Source organism: Ceratina calcarata, unplaced genomic scaffold, assembly GCF_001652005.2.
Source record: "Ceratina calcarata isolate Rehan_Ccalc_2016 unplaced genomic scaffold, ASM165200v1 scaffold44, whole genome shotgun sequence".
Taxonomy (NCBI): Eukaryota; Metazoa; Arthropoda; class Insecta; order Hymenoptera; family Apidae; genus Ceratina; species Ceratina calcarata.
In genome coordinates, this window is record NW_017167821.1 from 826,370 (window position 1) to 843,854 (window position 17,485).

General features: G+C 41.1%; 4 protein-coding genes across 10 annotated transcripts in view; 1 reads left to right on the forward strand and 3 right to left on the reverse strand.

Moving 5' to 3' along the window:
* Nucleotides 1-151: 151 nt before the first annotated feature.
* jagn (jagunal) lies at nt 152-1,493 on the reverse strand. 3 transcript variants are annotated; one of them, XM_018028243.2, is made up of 5 exons: nt 1,334-1,493; nt 1,121-1,252; nt 789-930; nt 512-727; nt 152-414 (listed from the first exon to the last, which is right to left on the reverse strand). In XM_018028243.2, the coding sequence occupies exons 2-5, from the start codon at nt 1,210-1,212 to the stop codon at nt 286-288; spliced, it is 579 nt and encodes a 192-aa protein (XP_017883732.1). In that variant the 5' UTR covers nt 1,213-1,252; nt 1,334-1,493; the 3' UTR covers nt 152-285. The 3 variants fall into 3 exon arrangements, with proteins under 3 accessions (XP_017883732.1, XP_017883731.1, XP_026671156.1); XM_018028242.2 differs by having other exon boundaries at nt 1,330-1,493; XM_026815355.1 differs by having other exon boundaries at nt 1,121-1,493.
* A 129-nt stretch (nt 1,494-1,622) lies between these two features.
* LOC108627151 (uncharacterized) lies at nt 1,623-3,814 on the forward strand. The gene is made up of 8 exons (XM_018028241.2): nt 1,623-2,131; nt 2,245-2,491; nt 2,561-2,686; nt 2,767-2,869; nt 2,954-3,077; nt 3,160-3,343; nt 3,407-3,535; nt 3,598-3,814. The coding sequence occupies exons 1-8, from the start codon at nt 2,015-2,017 to the stop codon at nt 3,771-3,773; spliced, it is 1,206 nt and encodes a 401-aa protein (XP_017883730.1). The 5' UTR covers nt 1,623-2,014; the 3' UTR covers nt 3,774-3,814.
* Nucleotides 3,799-6,058, reverse strand: LOC108627150 (fidgetin-like protein 1). Of its 2 annotated transcripts, XM_026815331.1 has the most exons (3): nt 5,720-6,058; nt 5,189-5,642; nt 3,799-5,002 (listed from the first exon to the last, which is right to left on the reverse strand). In XM_026815331.1, the coding sequence occupies exons 1-3, from the start codon at nt 5,872-5,874 to the stop codon at nt 3,854-3,856; spliced, it is 1,758 nt and encodes a 585-aa protein (XP_026671132.1). In that variant the 5' UTR covers nt 5,875-6,058; the 3' UTR covers nt 3,799-3,853. The 2 variants fall into 2 exon arrangements, with proteins under 2 accessions (XP_026671132.1, XP_017883729.1); XM_018028240.2 differs by having other exon boundaries at nt 3,799-5,642.
* A 474-nt stretch (nt 6,059-6,532) lies between these two features.
* knockout (Stork-head domain-containing protein knockout) overlaps nt 6,533-17,485 on the reverse strand; it is an 83,950-nt gene continuing 72,997 nt past the window's right edge. Inside the window, exons 4-8 of one of the 4 annotated variants that reach the window (XM_018028204.2) lie at nt 12,753-13,208; nt 10,997-11,203; nt 10,284-10,447; nt 9,631-10,104; nt 6,533-9,552 (exon numbers count right to left, since the gene is read on the reverse strand). In XM_018028204.2, the coding sequence (XP_017883693.1) occupies nt 8,362-9,552; nt 9,631-10,104; nt 10,284-10,447; nt 10,997-11,203; nt 12,753-13,208 (2,492 nt within the window). In that variant the 3' untranslated portion in view covers nt 6,533-8,361. Of the gene's footprint in view, nt 9,553-9,630; nt 10,105-10,283; nt 10,469-10,996; nt 11,204-12,752; nt 13,209-17,485 lie in introns of all 4 variants that reach the window. The other 3 variants (XM_018028202.2, XM_018028205.2, XM_018028203.2) reach the window with 3 other exon arrangements.

The following is a 17,485-nucleotide window of genomic DNA, read 5'->3' on the forward strand; positions in this document are numbered from 1 at the left end:
AACACGGAATAGAAAAGAAGATAGCTGTTCATATAGCGTCTCGTTCCTCATGATTTTCCAGATTCATCTTAAGGAGATTCATTTTTTATCATAAAATAGGTCAGGTATGTAAGTAGACGAACACATGTATATATATGTACATATTTACATATTACCAGCAATATTTTCATAGTTCTTATTGATGTTAACAGTATTAATATACATATTTTTGTTTATTACAAATATAAATATGTATTATCAACAGTATTCACAGATATGCTTCACATTCTTATTACTTTAAAGATATTATTCAGATTTTTTACTTCCTCGTGTTTTCCAAGCTGTTAGCAAATTCCAACAGAAGAATAAGGAGAACGAATGGACTTGGGAAGCCAATAGAATAAATGCATACCACAGCAATCCATATGGTAGGCCCTAATACATGGAATCATCATGAAATTACAAAATTATCTAATATCAGGATTCTTAGAACATTATGAAATTCTCAACTGTAGCAATTTATAATCCTTACCTGCCAAATATGAACCTCATCCGTTTTACCAATAGTCAAATATTTCCAAACATCCTTGAAGTAATATATGACTGCATAAAGTAATGGGCCATATCCTAGTAAAATAATACCTATCATGTACTGCTTTAATGTTTTAATTCTATTCTTTTTAATAGCAGATAGGGCAAGGAAACTTAGCATCAAACTTGTGCACCAAATATATTCCCACCACAGAGGCTAAAATGACAAAAAATATATTTATTCATTACTTTTACAGTTCATATTTAAGATTATATACCTGAGGTACTTGGAGCTCCTCAATCTCCAAAATGAATATGTCCAAATGATCTAAAATATCTGCTGACAACTTGGCAAGCATAACGAAGAAAAGAAGATAATGATAAAATATACAATACTTCAGTCTTGATTTGTTTGTTGCGCTAAAAGAATAAATGTTACTTCTAATAAAAACTAAATAACGATCCAGGAGGATTGATTTATTTTTAATTTTCACTCTCATGCACGAGCGCTTTCAATTTCTGAAATATCATTGTGGAATGTCACACAAATTTCAATAAAAAAAAATAAAGAAAAGCAAGTGACGGATCACTTTAATCACATTCTGATTACCTGATTTGATAGTGATTAGCGATTTTTTGCCTATGATTAAAATCGCTCCCATCTGTACCCAGAGCCTGGGACAGTGTTACTTTTGAAGCCATATTTCGAAATTATTGTGACTGATATATGAGAAGCACGTTCCTATTTTAATAAGAGAAACTTATGTATAAAAAATTACGAGGCTGTAATTTAAGATAAACTATCCGGTATTTCATTACCAACTATTTAACTATTTTTAAACTTGTTCAGAAGCTCTGTTTGTGGCCTCATGGGTCACGGATCTCTGCAAATGTGTCACTTTTGTTAAGTCACGTTTCTATAGCGCACAAATTGAATGTCGTTTGCTCTGACGTTCCTTGTTTTTACGAAATGGTACTTCCAATTTATATTACATAATGCATTGTTGTTACATTCTATTAAACATGTAAGAATACAATTTAAAGGAAATATATGTATACTACTGTATTTAATATACGTATCTATGTATAAACATTATAGTGCGAGCACATATATAGCACGTAGTACGATCTCCTTGTTACTACTAGTTATCCCATTGTTTAGTATGATTATTAAATACTAAAAACGTTGCCAAAAGAATTTTGACGTATTATTGGTACTACGGAAAAGCCCATTTCCATGATATAGGCACTACACAACAAGTACACACTACAGTATTCGGTTGAGAACAACTCAGGCAGAGTTGAAGGGAGTGCGTGTACGCACAGTATACTAGAATTACATTAAATTAATTACTGTAACATATTTGTAAACAATCTACTGGAAGTTAACAACAAATGAATATTAACTCGTATTATTTAATCAATAAAGCTTCATGACAATTGAATAGCGATAAAAGTACATTGAAATATACTTCACTTGATTGTTACCAAACAACATATAACAATGTTTTTTCCTTGGGAAATATGGGATAATATTTTTATTCACGCGGATCCTGTGACACTTACAAATTTAAAGACAGTTTGTAAATATTGGAACGAAACCATTTCTAATGTCCTAAAGGTAAGTGAGCATAATCATAAAGTACGCAATTACTATCGTACTTGAATAAAAGGTAAATATAATTATTGATGATTAATTGAACACACATTTTTATAAATGTACAATTATTTCAGATTAGTACTTCATGGCATAAGTTATGTAAATCTGAAATTCCTGAGCAATTTTGGACCACTCTGTGTGAAACCATAAATCCATCAAAATTTCATAGTAACATACATGCAAGTAATGCTGAATACTGGATGCTGATGTATAAACTATGGATGAAATGTAAAAATATGACAAAATGTAGTTCTCAAGTTAATTCTCTTGAACTTATGAAATCGCATCTTTCCGAACATATTAGTTGTGTGACCACTTCAGGTAAATAATACAAGCATGGATAGAAGAATGCTTGAAATTGTTTTACTAACATATACTACTGTTTTACAGGAAATTTAATAGCAGTGGGAACATCAGAAGGATTCATTCATTTCTATGATATGTCTGATTTATCTGCATCCAAACGATATGTTGATCACGTGGCATATTTGAAAAGTATAAATTTTTTTAGTGATGGTGCGTATATATTTTCAATGGCAGATATAATTGAAACAAATCTAAAGAAAATATCTAAGTTCAATTTATTTGTGTTGTAGATAAAAGCTTTACTTGTATATGTCGTTGCATAAATGATAATATAAGCGTTTGGGACATGAAAACTCTGAAAAAAATTAATAGCACCCGTGGGGGATTAATTTGGTATGATGTACAAAGTATCTATTCTAAGCTACTACTAAAACTGTTAACATAATCATTATTATTATTCAAAAAAACATTTAATAGTACCAGTTATAATTTTTGTTATACGGTAAGACAAAGTCTAGTAACTATTGAAGGAAGTGTAGAAAGAAAGAGCCATCGTTTTGGCTACGATAAAATTGTTGCGATTTGTGCAGATAACAACAAGGTAAAAATAGTGGAGGATGATTACTGTTTACGAAATTTATTATTCTTCGATTCGACATATGAATTAACATGTTGTATCTTAGGTAATCTTCTATACAGAAAGCGGATATTATGTTCAAGCAACTTTTGACATGAAAACTAATGAAAACTCGGTTTCGGATTCTGTAAGCGTTAATGAAGAAACATGCATTCGCACATGTGTTCATCCACATATACGAATTCGTCATTATTACATATTTAGGCCAAATATAATTGTTTGCATAACAGGTAAGGAAATGTATGTGTTAAATTTGATCGTCTAAAATCAGTTTGATATTGCTTTGATAATAGTTGATGGGAAATTGGGCTTTTCGATACAAGGACAAGAGTGGAAAATCTATAACATATTTCCTATTTTACATGGCGTACCCACTGCAGTATTAATATATACCAATTTACTAATTTTGGGTTTAGATTCAGGTAACATTCCATGCAACTTAAGAATATTTCAAACTTGTATTAAGTAATTATTTTTTCTTCAGGAAACGTTCATATATTTTATATAAAAGATTTCGCTACGATCGAGTTCGACAAGACTAGATCGAAAACATTAATTCTCGAGAGCACAGGTGTTGTTTCTCTCAATATAATGGTTTATACTGAATTATGTTTAATAGTCGGATATCATACAAAAATTTATGTCATTACGTTTATTTAAGATAATTATCTATTATATACATATAGTAAAAAACAGTTTGATATTATAAAATGTGATTAATTGAATAAAGTATTATTTTTTTATATTTTATAATTTTGTGCTGTTCCAGTTCCGTATATAGCGTCCCATTCAACGTAAGCTGCTAGACTTGATTCTGATACACTAGTACGAACATGTATCAATGCCTCCTTAAAATCATCAACTGTTACGTGTCTTACATCTTCCTTCCTAATATCTTCCAGTTGGGTGAGCGGAATACTCCTAATTGGTCCCATACTTGCTTCTTTGCACAAATTTGTCATGTCTGCTCCCGAATATCCTTTTGACTGTTCAGCTATATAATCTATATCATCCTCAGTAAGATCGTGTGGAACAGTTAACAATAAATTATTTATAATCTGTTTACGGGCTCCAAACTCGGGTAGAGGAACATAGAGCCTTTTAACTAATCGTCTACGTGCTGCTTCATCTAATTCCTGCGGCCTATTAGTTGCTCCTACGATTAAAATTCGATCTTCGTCCGCGGTTGCAGCTCCGTCCAACTGCACTAAAAATTCAGTTTTTAATCTCCTGGAACTCTCATGTTCGGTCTCTGATCTTTGAGTGAGTAACGAGTCTATTTCGTCAACAAAAATCACCGATGGCTGATAAACCCTAGCAACTGCGAACAATGCCCTGACCATCTTCTCTCCATCGCCCATCCACTTCGAAGTTAAGGAGCTTGCGGATATCGAAAAAAACGTTGATTTACTTTGCGATGCTATACACTTGCCTATAAGAGTTTTTCCTGTACCTGGTGGACCAAACAATAAAATACCTTTGGGTGGCCTACGCAAACCCGTGAAAATATCGGGTCTTAACATGGGATATACAACTACTTCTTTAATGATTTTCTTCGCATATTCTAGTCCTGCTATATCATCCCAAGAAGTGGTCGATTTCGAATCCATGATTTCATTTTTTATCAGTTCAACCATTTTTGGGTCTATGTTTTTTAGTCTCTCATCCTCTATCTCCATTGTATCGGTTTCGGTATTGTTCTCCTCAGACTGCATTGCTCTCTCCTTCTCCCGTTTAAACGGACAAACGAATTGAGCATTAAGCGATCCTTTGCCACCTAACGTTTTCTTTCGCGTAGACTTTTCGGACATTTGTTGTACGTTTAATTCTTCTCTAGCGGTTTTGAAGAATTTCGTTTTCGGTTTAAATGTAGAATTTTCCTCATTATGCTGAAGGGAAACATGGGATTTTAATTTCACGGAATTCAGTGATTCGTGACTATTCCCGTTTGTTTTAAAAGAGTTTTGCTTTTCAAATGTAGGGCGTGCTTTAAATTCACTTGTAAATAATTTATGCCCCACAGAATTTTGTTTTTGGTGATTTTTCTTTATAAATGTTTGATTATTATAACTTACTTGGGTATTAATGTTTTCCAAATCCATAGATTTGTTTGATGAAGATAGAGATCTGCTTCTTTCATGTGGCATATCATTTTCAATCCTTCCTGTGGTGCTTGTACTCACCGCTTGATTGAGATTTGATTTCAGTTGAACACTGATCTTCCTGTTTCTTATTGTTGTTTCTTTATTTTTCCATGTATCTACGATATCCTTTATGTGTCTCTCATTAAATAATTTCCCAGGACAAGGCATGGTCTTATCATCTTGACAGGGCAAAGGCTTTATACAATTTATTGCAATATCTACGTCATTTAATCCAGACTTCCACTTTTGTGGATTATTATCAATTCTTGATGTTTGTAGCTTAATCTGCTTCCAATAATTATTTACACCATCTTTATGTTCCATTGAATTTTGATAATCTTCCAAGCTCCTTCGAAGCAAGCAACTTGCTACATCCTCTGATTCACTATAAAATAATTTATTTGTGTTTTTATTGAATTCAGTGAATTACTTACTTTTAAGTAAAAAAATTATGGAATTTACCACTGCTTAGCGGTTAAATATTTGATAGCAAGACACCTGCGTTCAATGTCTACAGCTTCTAAGTCATCCTTATCAGTTTTTGAAAATTTTAAAATATGATAGGCAGGTAGAAAATTATTTTTCACTTTATTAGTTTCTGCTTTAACATTATCCATTATTTGATTTCATTAAAATCAATTTTATGTATTCTATATATTCTCTATCACATCAAATGTAGAACTTAACTAATTGCCATTAATAAACTACTTTTCTCTTTCGTTTGTGTCAATCGAGAATTTCATCTGGACAGTCCCGAATGCCTCAGCTGTGCGACGAACAGCCGAATGAGCCGAATGCAGTTTGCCGCGTCTCGGTTACACTTACACGTCCACAATAATGTGGACTATATGTAGCTCGTTCGGCCTCGCCTTCCCTCGTTCGCATTCGTGCTCAAATGAATACCCGGCTTTATGATCACATGCAAGCTTGGTACCATAAGTGCCACCTTGTGCCCATATTCTAGTACGTAGAGAGTGAATCTACCGACGATTGCTACTTCTCTACGTACCTACATTACCTATGTGCAAAACAGTGAAAAGTTGCAGTATCGAGACGTATCACCAAGCACCGAGGAGAGATTACTAAAAAGTGGCGGGCTCCCGGATCCGGATGGCCCGTTTAGCTCTGTTTCGGCTCGCTTTGGTCCATTTAGGATCATCTTAACGGTCCTCCGATCTTGGTAAGTAGATATAATTTCTAATTCTTATTAATTAGATAATTCATTTTAATCACCAAATTAAGAATTCATGTAACAAGGAAAGATTGACGGTTGGAAAGAGGATATATATATTTTTATTTTCTTTATTATCATACGCTGTCGTTGTTATAATTATGATAAAGATTAAGATTACACAAGTACTCTACAAGTTAGTTTTGATAAGAAATAAGGGCGTAAAAGGCTCACTGTCCTTCCATTTTCGTAAAAACTGGAAGACGTAGAGTTGTGTATCGAAATTACTATCGGTTAATCGTTAATACAACGTACGAAATGTACAAAGCAGGCACCATTCATTTCGGCGCCCAGTTATCTACCATCTTACAACTATGTGTCTGACGTATAAGATTAATGTTTTATTGTAATTCGAACGTTTGAGAGAACTCGTTCGCATCGCGATTTCGATGGCGAGTTCGCGTTGCAGACGGTTTAAGGCGATTTAAGTACTATTATCGATTTTGGCACTTAGATTTACCATTGCACTGATCAGAAAATGGTACCGCTTTTATTTCCTGAATAGGGAAACTTATTTATTTGCTTCTTTTTCATTTTGTTACACGCGCTCGTCATTGCATGTGATCGATTTTTCGCGTTTCGACTTCGCGCTTATGTAAATTCGTGCGAATCTCGTTATAAAATTTATACACGGAGACGGCTGTCCCCGAGAATTTAGAATTTTACCCGTTTCGATGAGAGTCTATTACGTATACGGTAATCGTAATACACATTTAATCGTACGTATGTAGTTGCGATATATTCCTTGCGTTCGTGAAGTCAATAACTAACGTCTAAACTCTACAGAAAATTGACCACACTACGCTTTTCCTCGCTACTTTGGCATATCGACCGAAACAGAATATCGTCTAGCGTTTATAGACTCTCGTACAGAGTGGCGAGTACGTAATTGGGTATTAACGAATGTAGCTCATTAAATTACTGCTTTTTTATACATCTCCCACGAAGACATTTCCTTAGGTTGATCGCTAAATAGGCAGTTATTTGGAATTCGCATAAAATATTATCTCTCTCTTTTTTTTATTCTCTCTCGTTTGAGTAAGGCAAATTGTCAGGCTATCGTACGTGAAGTATTGCTTTAGCAAATCGCTTTAGCTCGGTAAAGCGATGCAAAACTGCTAACGTTACGACGCTGTGGTACCCGTTTATAGTTTATTTTGTGCACAATATTAAATTAGTACAAGAAAGGAGACAAATTGAGGCACGATGAAATCTGACGCATGCGATGCATTGTTCTACGATAGATTTACCAACGTGCAAAAAATATTAGATAGCGATTTCAAATAATCTTCATTGAGAATAGTATAAATTTTTCATAAACAATGCAACGGGGCATTCAGATGATTCTTGTAACTTAAACTTCACGGGAATAAAGCTGATGCTTCAACATTATGTGTGTAATCGAATTGCTGAGCGGCTGGGCTCTAAACAATTAGCAATGCGTTAAAGAATACTCTCTGTCGAATGGCTGACATTATTTTATACAATGTTACCGAACGTTCGGCCGCATAAGCATATAGATGATCATGCTAGATGATGAGCGCAATGGTACCACGGATTCACCGGGACGATTATCATCAGTGCTCGTAACGTGAATGATGCATGTGTTAAAAGTGTTGGGCGCAGCGAAAATCATTGTGACATGTACACGTCCAACAATGTATTCGATTGAACATAAGAAACGTTTATTTATTGGTAACTGTTACAATGCTCTCTATATGCTTAAGCAGTACAGCGTTCTTTCGTTTGCTATTTCGACGTTTCTACCGCGGCGCAAGCATACGAGATTACCGAGAAGTTTATCGTGCTAAAGTTCAACCTTTCACTGTGAGAATACGCGCAGAAGTCACAGCTTTCCGGCCGGGACGAAACTTTAAACGAGTCCAAAGTCGGTGTGAACGGTAACGTCGCAGTTGTTCGGCTTCTCCGCAGCCGCCATATTTACTTCCACCAACGTGTCCACGCTGTTAATCGGACAGCCTTTTAGAATTTTTTGAGCGGCCAGGCTAGTGAACTGCACCTGCATATCGCTGAGGCTCGGGTACGAATAAAGGTCCCCCCGGCTGACCGTTTTCTCGAGATTCGGTTCCGAGCCTTGCGGTGCCCTTTGCTGTTTGGTAGCCTCCAGATTCTCTATGTAGACGTTGTTGAACGAACCGCCGAAACCGTCGAACGATTTCGTGGGCGAGGGTGGGTTCGACGCGATGTTATTCTTCGAGCCCGGACGGAGGAGGTTCCTGTAACTGAGAGCGTCTTTCGACAACGATAAGCTCAATTTTCGCGAATTGTTCATCGCGTCATTCGTATTCTTCATGCTCGACAGCGTGGACGGCGGATGCTCGTTCACCAACGAGTTCTTGTCTATGTTGTTCGTCGATCCATCTATCAGATGCGCCTGGCTGTTGTTCAGCCGATTCGTCAACTTCAATTTGTTAGACAGCTCCTCTTCGGGTTTCGGTTTGTTCTCTTTGTCGGACTCCGACAGCGGTTTTGATTCTTTGGAAGCGTAGAGCGAGGACGGACGTTCGATTTTGCTGGATTTGTTCAGTTTCTCCTCATCGAGCTTCGACTTGAACAGCTTCTCCTCGTCCATCTTGCTCTTGTACAGTTTCTCGCCGATCAACTCCCGGTCTTGCTTCTCCTTGCAGTCCATCGGATCCTTGTCGGCCACCTTGGTCTTAACCGTACCGTTTTCGAACGTGATCACCGATCTCATGGGAGAGTTGTTCTGCTGCACGTAGATCTTCGTGCCGGGTGAACCGGAAATGGTGGTCGTGCTGCTCGCATTCGAGGCCAGTGTCACGCTGTTCTGAATGGCTCGTTGCTCCTGCGACGGGCTAACTGGCGTCAGATTGGTCGATACTTGCAGGGTTATCGAATTTTGCGCTTCCTGCAGTGGAGTCAGGGATCCTTGTTGAACCACCTTCAACGGTGACGATTTCGCTGGTAGAGTCGACGTCTTCAGCGGGGACGACGAGAGTTTACCGCTCGAGATCGATTTTCCACTGGAGTGGGTCGAGTGTCCGGACGAAGTCTTCTGCAATACCTGCAATAGCAAAGTACTCTTAATACGAATACGGTTGAAACGATATTCGATGGATCATTGGTAAAAGTACGATGCATTCGAATTGAGGGTATTTACCTTGTGCTGGGGCGATCCGTTCGATTTCGTACCACTGCCAGTAGAATCGTGACTCGTTCGTCTCGAGTTCGATTGTCTCGTGCTGGATCTGCCTAACGTGGCCGTCTTGGCCGGGCTCGCGTTCGTCGTTCGCATAGATCCGGAGCTTCCGCCGCTTCTGCTCGGCGACGAGTTCGTCGAGTTCTTGCCGTTCTGCGTTTGATTGCGGCTCTGATACGGTTCCTGGTTGCCACTCGGCGGCAGGACAGAAGCCCTCGACGTGCATCTGCTCAGACTGGAACACTTGGATCTGGGCAACGTCGAGCAGGGTGATCGATGTCGTCGGGAACTCCTCGGCGTCGAGTTGGCCAACAGACTCGATGAATCGCCGCTCGCTTGTCGCCGATGTCGCCTGGGCAGCGTGGCCGACCGTACGGAACTAGAATCGTCCCATACTTGGAAACTGGCCTGCGATTGATCTAGGCCCTCCATCATCTGAAAACGTTATGTACTCCGTTGTCAAGCTTGACCGGGCTCGCGCCTCTCGGGGCGATGCGATGTCGCGACGATTTAATCTCCGCGCTCGCGTTCGATTCCCGTCTGTTGGGATGAAAAACAACCGGGATGCTGCTTTCTTTCAACAAGGAGCATCGCCTCGACCCTGCGATACTCACCGAGGGGCTGGCCGCTCTTGTCTGCGTCGCCACGCTGTGCAGGTGAACGACACGCGGGTTGAACCACTCGGTCGGCGGATACTGGGCGCTGAACGTGCCCATTAACGGTGCGCCCTTTCTTCGTGTGCTGCGTCGGAATAGCCTCGACAGCAGACCTATTTTCTCTGAAAAAATCCCGGAAAAACCTTGAGAAAAAGAGCGGAACCGATGTCGTATTTCGTAATGAGAGAACGGGGATCGAGGAAGGGCTTGCCAGCTAGGGGTGAACTAAAAAGCTTCGTTCTTCTCTTGTCTTTTTTCTGAGTTGGTGGATGCCGCGGATTTTCGGGAAATTTGGGAATCGCATTTCCGTTTAAGAGATAGATGGAAGAGAGAGCGTCATTAAACGACTTACTCGCCCGAGACACGGACGACGCTTCGAATGAAAGTTTCGTTAACCGAAAGCTGTAACGCAGGTGCTCATCCCAGCGTGATAAGCATTCCTGTTTCTTATCTGTGTATTGAGCAACTCTTTCACCTTTTCTCGATATCCTTCGAGTGTTTCACTCTCAGAACTTGTAAGGAAGGGTATTCTTTCTTACGCATCAAGCGTTGCGAACTTTTAATTGAGAGATCACGACCCATGATCCAAGCGTCAGATTCGAATAGGAAGCATGTCCCGAATAAAACCGATCACCCGTCACCAAAACAATCCCTTCCCCGATTCGACTCACTGGTTGGGCTATGGGGCGCGCTGTCGGTGCTCGCGTATTCGGCGCTCGACGACGTATCGCTTCTTTCCGGCCTCCGCGGCAAAGACCGCGAGCTTCCACTTCTGTGCAAGCGTCGGGCGGATCCCCAAAGCCGTAGCGAGTGTCGCCTCTCAAGGCGACTGGGCATCGATCGACATCTCGCGAACAGAACTTTGTCGTTTGGATTGCCTGTGGGAAAATATAAATTATGTCCTTTTTCATATCTTCGTTAAAGAGACAAATCTAATAATCGAATACCATTTGCTTATAAGATTATTAGATAAGACAGGTACAGTCGTAAACGTAGGATTGTATAAATCAGTTTCGTTGTAAAGAAAAATATGTTGCCCTAAGGAGGTAACAGAAAAGGTAAATACGAAGTGTGAGTTGTTTATTCGGCACTGATATTCGGTACCTCGGTTTGCATCATGGTCCGCGCGCGAGAAGGTGTCCTCAAAAAGTGGAACACCCTCGTCCCTGATTTTCATCGTGGTACACAGCCAGAGGCGGTGACGACGACCGACTGTGGGTTAGCAGCGTGAGAATCACTCGGTGAACGAGTCAGAGAAAAGTAGGAAGATTATATACGTGGCCCCCCACGTGATCTCGACAGCGTGTGTAACGGTAGACATTGTCGTGACCAATAGCTAATATATCGGTTGTGCTAAACGCTTTCCAGGGATTGCGCCGAGTTGGCACGAACTCTGTTCACCTCTGCTTGTATGTTCACCGATGCTCGCGTGTACGTCCTCCATACTCGCGTAGCTAGGTAGGATATACGTATACCTACTCCGTGGCGACGTGTGTAAGAGGCGAAGAAGCGTGTAAGGTGCTGAGAAGGTGTTTCCGTGTCAATGCGCCAGAAAATTCCAGTTCGCGCGGTTCCGAAACTTCTAACCGAACGGGGGGGCGGCTATTATAACGCGAGCGGAACGAACACGCCGAAACGAGAGTAGCGTGCATTTAGTTAGGCGAACATGCGAGGATGGCTCAGCCCGATCAATGCCGTCGGGTTAACAATGTACGTGGCATCGTTGCACGCAACGTTTTCTAGAGAAGACGCTGATAGCGCAATATATGGAAGTGGTATTATCGTACAATGCTGAAATCGCGTTGACCATAGCGAGAACGAGGCGTGCAATCGAAAGAAAACGTCGACTTTTCTTTATATAGAACCGCGTGATATCCGTTTCCATTTGAATTTCTAATTTGAAAGCATGTACGCGGGCATAAATTCGTGACGGAGACGACAGCCACTCTAAATACCGAGATAAAACCGGCGCAATTTAAATCGAATCGCGATGATTTTTCGATCCGGTACGACGGTGGAATGCACCGTCTTCCGACGCGAGGCTGCGTGGCTGCCAAGGACAACAACAACATAAACGCACCGGACTCGTCCATCGAGTTCAGAGAAAAAGATCTCCCGGTGCCTGTCGGAGCTATCGAACGCTCCTGTTGGACACCGGGAATGGACCCCGAACACGTGCCGAACGGGTTCGACTAGTCTATACGGATGAGTTCCCTGGCAGAGAAAGGACTCCGCGTTTCCTGACTATTCTTTTCCGATGAAAACGCGGAAACGAATCTCGGCTTCGCTTCCTTTTACGTCTGTCTAATTTTCTCATCGTTCCTTTTTCGTCATGAAATTCATTTTTAGATCGTTCGAACCATTGTCGTAAAGTTTGAACGTAGAATTTGCTGGACAAACAGCAAACTTTTTGATAAGATTTCTTACCTCCGCAAATGACGTCCGCCAGATTTGTTTGCACGGCTTGATGCGTCACGTCGCCGTCCCTCAGAGTCAGCATTTCGCCGTGTACGAGCGCCATGGCCTCGTCATTCGACATGAGCATGCTTCCTTGACCCCTGGACCCGCTCACCTCTCTGGAGCATCTCCTGGAGTTGCTCGAATCGCGCCTGAGCCTCCTAGTCTCGGGCGTGACCACGAAGTAGCCCTGGGACGTGTGATAGATCTTACGTTCCTGCATCAATTTCGCCAGGGCATCGTAAACTAAATCGCGGTTTGGTTTCTGCATAGCCGGGAACGCGTTTCTAAGTGCCGATCTGAGCGTATCTAATGTAGCCGCCTGCCTCTGAGAAGTCAACTCTAAAATGGCCCAACAAAGAGCTTCCGGTAGCGGCGTGAACTGTCCTTGAGCCACCGGGGCGACCAGGCAATCCTCGATATCGCCTGAAACAGGAAGGAAAATCGCAATTACACTGGTTGCTCTCCGGAATAAAATGAATTACGGCTGGCAGAATCGCTCGAAACGAAACGTATCTCCCCCCCGATTTTATATAGTGGTTCTTTGGTATGTCGACTTTTTCCCTTTCCACATTTTGTAAGACTAATGCCCGACGCCCACTGAAAGAGATCAAGGCTGGTTGTAACGCGAGACAACCGACAGATGTAAAACTTTATAGAACATGAACGATAAGAATCGCGCGTAACGTCGACGTGTGCCTATTCGGATTTTTAGAGTTCTCGCGTTCATTGAAATTCTCCGCGCATATTCGCTCGACGGAATAAAACCGTAATAGCCAAGCTGGCTGCCAGAAACTGGCGACATTCAGGCCTTTCTAGCCTCGGCCGAGGCGGTTCGAGTTTCCACTCGCGTACCGGTTACAAACAGGCTGTTTCATTAATGAATACGCATTACTAGAACCGCGAACTTTTGCACAGTATCAAATTTTTGTGAAAACTTCAAATACTCGAATGCCATCGACTCGCTGGCAATGAGTGCCGTAACACGTAGGGGAGATTCGCGTTAGGGGAAATGTTCTGCGCATCTCAATTTCAAATCTCTCGTTTGATCCTGTTCCCAATACCGTCGCAATAAAATTCACCGACGCTATCTGCGTCACCCAGATTATTCTCGTATAATCCCAAGATAGTCATACCTTGGGAACATAAATATTATGTATTCACGGGACGAGGTGCTTTAACGCTGTGAAACATATCGAATTTCGTTTTCAACAGATTGGGGCGGGGATATTAAGTTCCTGACAAGTGCATAGTTGCAAATACGCGACGTGCATTCGCATGCGAGCGACGTAGGGTAGATACGCTTGTAAATCCACTTACAGAATTATTCCCGTGGATCCGTCGTGCATAACACAGCGCGATGCGCGCGTAGGTATGCCAACGCGAGAGCAGAAAATTTAAACGATCACGCGGATCGCATAATTCATAACTATTTCTTTATAATACCACCAACGATCTGCCCATTCGAGCAAAATTATCATCAACTGAAACTAAAACTAATTCGAATTTCCTATAAAGCGACTGCTAAACGTTTGGCTTACAAATTAGGCTAGTACGGAGAGTAGAGAAAGAGAGAACTCTGGTTTTTCGTTTAATCTAAACGCAACCTTAGAATCGTACGTACTGATCGCTGATAAACACATATTTATGGACGGCATTATTTAATACACGTTCATTAAACTTTATACGACGTAATGCAACGTTCCACCGTTGATCGTGCGAGAGTGTCTCAACCTTTCGTGCGGGGAACGGACAAAAATCATCGTTAAATTGCGGTTATAAGCGGTTGCCGATAATACTACGGTGTATGCCTCCCAGTTCGCGATAAATATCTTCTCCACCTACTTGCGATATCCTCGACGGTGGCATCTGTAATTTCTAAATTAGATACGGGTCGAAACGTGTACACACATTGAATTTTCGCGAAACGAGATGCATTCCCACGTGCAAGATCGGAATCGGACTAAAACCGGCCTCCGGAGCAGAGAAAACCGTTCTGGTATAGACCAGAACAAATCAGCTCCGAGCTAACAATACCTAATTAGCGTTTTAAAACGTCAGTCAAACGGCGTTCCATATAACACGCTCGCTACGGGGAAAGGTAATTAAGACTGCGATGGAAACTGAAAATCTTCGACGGCTTCGTGAAAAGGAAAGGGAGCACGCTACTTATCTGTTCGTGCGGCGAAATTGACGTTTTTGTTGTTCCGGTCACGTTTTAAGGTGACTTTCCAACCCCCGGGTGCCTACTGCTTTCGTATATTTCGGTTCACGCCTACAAAAAGACCGTGGATTATTCTAAGTCTGCGACTACGAACGACTCCGAAATTCTCGTGGTATCCGCACGATCGTGCCGGGAATATTCAATGCCCCGTCTAGGGTACAATGTGTAGCAAACGGCTTGTCATCGGAGAGACTGTGTCGCAACCTCCGGGAAACCGTATCCTTCGCATTCTCTTCTTTCTGGACACGTACGATTATTCTCACGTTTAGTTCTACTATTTTTTGGCCACGCGGATTCTTGACACATCTTTAAAAGTGTATTCTACGTTTCGAAGGCGTCAGCGTTCTTAATTAGTTTTGTTATTACTATCATGGTTGGTGGCAACGGTTGCTGAGATACAGAAGCAGATTATGTAAGACACTCCGGAGTAATTAAAAGAGAATTAACCATGTAAATTAGTAAGCTTTTCTCTAGATGTTGGATTCCAGCCAAATTGTCCATTATTTAACTTGAAACATAGTTCCACATTCAGCGATAGCGCCTAGGCAATTAAAACTTACAAGTCATTGCCTACTGTTTCAATGCATACGTAAAATTAGTCTTTTCTCACTTGGGATTTGATGAAAATTTAATCGCAATTATGTTGCCCGGATCACGACACATTTTTGACTGGTTATATTAGCAGTTTGGATGGCACAGATGGCCGAGGGCGTTATGAAAGTTAACTATCATTGCTATACACAGAGGACCCCGTGACACAATAAAACCGGGTTGAATAATCTTATTCGCTCGCCGCTTTGTGCACGGCTTTGAAATGTATTTTAATATATTTCACCCTCATCCCTCTGCGTACCATATGCGAACTTCGTAGGGTAGTTCAGGCTGCTACACGCGATATTGCGCTGACCCTCGACGGATATCGATCGTCCTGCTCCGAGATTGAAAACCATCAACTAAACGTTGCGCGATGCTGCGCCGCGTTCAAGTATCGTTACGTAAACAGAAGAATTTAATTTTTTCATGCACAAAACGAGTCCAAGGATATTAAAGAAAGAATTAATGCAAGACCGGAAAAATTAAAAAATATTAGTTCCGCCGCATACGAAATGTCTTTTAATCTCCCAAGTTTGAATTTCATAGTCGAAAATAGTTTATCATGTATTATCTCATCTCATGTTACGAATCGAAATGAAAATTAAATAGCCCGTAAATCGATAAGATATTGCAGTTTTATTAGGAAGTATTAATCTGTAAAACCTGATTTAGGATTCGCAATCTTTAATACATGAATAGTAATGGAATTATTCAATCATTTACGAATATGTAAAACTAACTGAATGATTGCATGAAAAGCAGATCTGTATCTGTCAAGTTTGAAGAAAACATTTCGTATACACCATGCTAGTACTTTTATTAATAATCGATAGAATTTTCGACCGTTTTCTCATTCGTGTGTCTGATATTGTATACTCGGACAGACCGGTGTGCTCGTTAATGAACAAATGAGTAAAACTCGCGGTAGCCGCAAGAAGCGCATCGAGGTCTCGCCGCGCCGGTAATTCCATACGGAGCTTGTCCGTCCTATTTACGACAACCCTTTTAACAAGAATACTAACTCGAGTAGGCGTTGTTTTCTGGTGTAGCTGGACACGTAATTACAGCTCTGTTCCTTTGCCAGTCCGCGAACGAGGATTCAAAGCAAACTATATAGGGGACTGGAACAGTGAGCATAATCGGATGCACGGAAATGGCAGTGATCCGTGATCTCGACCTGTTCCACGGGGTAGATTCATTGTTACTGCGGTCATTTGACTAAATTAAAAAGAGAAAGACTCGTACGACCTTCGGGAATTGTGAATTGAGGTGACAAATGGTTATAAAAGATAGTTTATATGTATTTCTATTAGTTATTGCAATATATCACTTGAATGCGCGTTTTCTATAGATTTCGAAATTTAATTTCCACCATAAATTCTGTACATCGAATTTTCCTATTTACGTGCTCGAAACCTGTTCGCATCGCCGGGTAATATTAGATTTTCAATTTCAATCGGCATCTGACGTATGAGATGCGTATACTTAGTTACATCGGACGTTATCGCGAAAATCATTCTCGTTAGGGAAGAGCTCGATGATTATGATTCGTTCGCGACTTTCTCATGGAATATTCAATGCGCGTGCGAGGCCGTTTCAATGGAAAACTTGGAAACGGTCGCGCGCGAGGTCCAGTTGCCCACTTCCCTGGAATTTCTCCGCGACCCACGAAGCTAGTTGCGCGTACGTAATTATGCAAGGAGGTAGCCCACCCACGCGTGCCGTTTAAGGAACCAGCCGGGGGCAGACGGAGAGGTCCCCGGTTGTGAGAACGGCGCCGACAGGTGCGCGAAACCGTGTCTCATAGCGATTCGCGATTGAAACTTCTCTTACCGCTTAGTTGACTCAGAAATCAATCACCAACGACTCTGCTTAAGGATGTATT